The 2,722-nt window shown below is 47.0% G+C and overlaps 1 protein-coding gene across 1 annotated transcript in view; it reads left to right on the forward strand.

Moving 5' to 3' along the window:
- Positions 1–2,722, forward strand: part of LOC109922537 (nectin-1-like) — a 22,255-nt gene that overhangs the window by 15,910 nt on the left and 3,623 nt on the right. The window contains exon 5 of the mRNA XM_048620542.1: positions 1,941–2,110. Coding sequence (XP_048476499.1) covers positions 1,941–2,110 — 170 coding nt within the window. The remainder of the gene's footprint in view (positions 1–1,940; positions 2,111–2,722) is intronic.

Here is a 2,722-nt window from a genome sequence, read left to right on the forward strand (position 1 = left end):
CTGATGCTGCTTGGCCTGCTGTGTTCATCCAGCTCTACACCTTGTTATCTCTAATGTTCTGGGGGCCCAGGTTGAAATCCGGCCACAGCAGCTGGTGGGATTTGAATTCAATAAACATCTGGGAATTAAGAATCTAATACAACCGTGAATCCATTGTCAGGGGAAAAACCCATCTGGTTCACCAATGTCCTTTAGGGAAGTAAACTGCCATCCTTACCTGGTCTGGCCTACAGACCCAAAGCAATGGGGTTGACTCTGAACTGCCCTCTGGGCAATTGGGAATGGGCAATAAATGTTGCCTGGCCAGAGATGCCCTTATCATGTTAATGAATGAAATAAAATCTCAATTTAGCTAACAAGACATCCTTACGCCAACATGACCCGGCACATAGAGCGCGCTTAAAATTCAGCAACTCTTCAGAATCCCTACAGTGCAGAAAGAGACCATTCGGCTCATAGAGTCTGCGCCGACCTTCTGAAAAACGTCCCACCTTATCCCCGCAATTCCCACAGTTAATCCACCCAGCCTGCACATCGCTGCGCACTACAGGGCATTTTAGCATGGCCAATCCACCCTAACCTGCACATCTTTGGACTGTGGGAGGAAACCGTAGCACCCGGAGGAAACCCACGCAGACACGGGGAGAATGTGCAAACTCCACACAGACAGTTGCCCGAGGGTGGAATCAAACCCAGGTCCCTGGCGCTGAGAGGCAGCAGTGCTAACCACTGAGCCACCGCACCACCTATCATGTCACCTCTAATATTCCATAAAAATATTTAACATTCTGCCACATTCTTCCTGGTATCCACCCTCTCAAGTCCTCTCAGGATCTTACATGTTTCAATAAGATCTGGCTCCTTCTTCGAAACTCTAATGGGTAAAGGTCCAAATGTTCTTTGTCCCAAGGATGAGTCAAGTGAACTTTCTCTGAACTAGTTCAAAAGCAATTATATCTTCAATTAAGGAGACCAAAACTGTAGCGAATGTTCTAAATGCTGTCTCACCAATACCCTGTAAAACTGCAGAACTGTTCTGAGGAAGGGTCACCGGACCCGAAACGTTAATTCTGATGTTTTCTTCACAGATGCTGCTGAGCTTTTCCAGCAACCTTGTTCATGAATTGTCTGTTGTCTGTTCCCTAGGGTGGGGGGATTTCAAGACTAGGGGGCACAGTTTTACGGTGAGAGAAGAGAGATTTTAAAAAAGACATGAGGGGAATTTTTTTTTTACACAGGGGATTGTTTGTGTGTGGAATGAACTTCCTGAAGAAGTGTGGATGTTTAAAAAACACTTAGATAAGTACATGAATAGGAAAGGTTTGGACGGATATGGCAGGTGAGATTGGACTATGTTTGGGATTATGTTCGGCACAGACTGGTTGGACCGAAGGGTCTGTTTCCGAGCTGTAGGATTCTGTGACTCTCTAAGACATTAAGAATGTGGAATTCTCCACTAAACGAGAGAGTTAAAGCAAGTGAGATTAATGTTCTCAAGGGACAGCCAGACTTTAGGATGATAAATTCCAACGAAGAAGGACAGTAGGAGTTTGGACTGGGCAATAAATTCTAGCACAGACTGGCTTGGCAGAATGGCTTTACATTCATGCCAACTCACCAATGCCAACCACAATCTACCTCCAATCCTACTCTCTGCTCATCACTCATCTTCTCTAAGCCTCCCCATAAACAGTTTTACATTCTGCTCAGGAAGGATGTAGACACCTCGGCTATAACTTAATGCATTGTTGAAGGATATCAGTCAGGCCTTAGCACAGCGGAGGTAACAGAGAGATAGCAAGAGCTGCCGATGCTAGAGTCAGAGATAACACAGTGTGGAGCTGGAGGAACACAGCAGGCCAGGCAGCATCAGAGGAGCAGGAAAGTTGACGCTTCGGGTCAGGACCCTTCTTCAGAGAGGTGTTTCTTATTATTCCTAGGAGCTCAGGTTCTGTTCCCAAACGCGCCCGCATAGCAGGAGATCACCTGATCATTGACCAAGTGGATTATTCTGTCAATGGAACATGGACGTGCGAAGCCTGGAATGATCTTGGCAAGGGGAAAGGAGAAATTGTAGTTGAAGTGAGAGAACCAGACTCGCTCCATGCAGGTAAACTCCAACTGTACAACTAAAGTCAACTTTGCCTTTTGGAGGTGGAAAGACTTTTTTTGTCTTAACCAATGCGTGTGACAATCATAGAATCCTGACAGTGCAGATAGAACCATTCAGCCCATCAAATCATCACCGATCCTCCAAAGAACATCCCACCAAAACCCAGCTCCCTACCCATCCACATAAGGCCACTTGAACCATAGCTGACCCACCTAGACAACACATCCCTTAGATACTACGGGGCAACTTAACATGGTCAGTCCACCTAACCTACATGTCCCTGGACACTGGGGGGCAATTTACCTTGGTCAATCCACCCTAAACTGTACATCCCTGGGCACTATGGGCAATTTAGCACGGCCAACCCACACTAACCTGCACATCTCTGGACACTACAGGGCAACTTAGCACGGCCAACCCACCCTAACCTGCCTAGATACTATGACACAATTTAGCATGGCCAATCCACCCTAGCCTGCACATCCCTGGGCACTATGGGTAATTTAGCATGGCCAATCCACCCTAGCCTGCACATCCCTGGGCACTATGGGTAATTTAGCATGGCCAATCCACCCTAGCCTGCACATCCCTGGGCACTATGGGTAATTT

This window comes from Rhincodon typus, chromosome 47, assembly GCF_021869965.1.
Source record: "Rhincodon typus isolate 14 chromosome 47, sRhiTyp1.1, whole genome shotgun sequence".
NCBI classification, from domain to species: Eukaryota; Metazoa; Chordata; class Chondrichthyes; order Orectolobiformes; family Rhincodontidae; genus Rhincodon; species Rhincodon typus.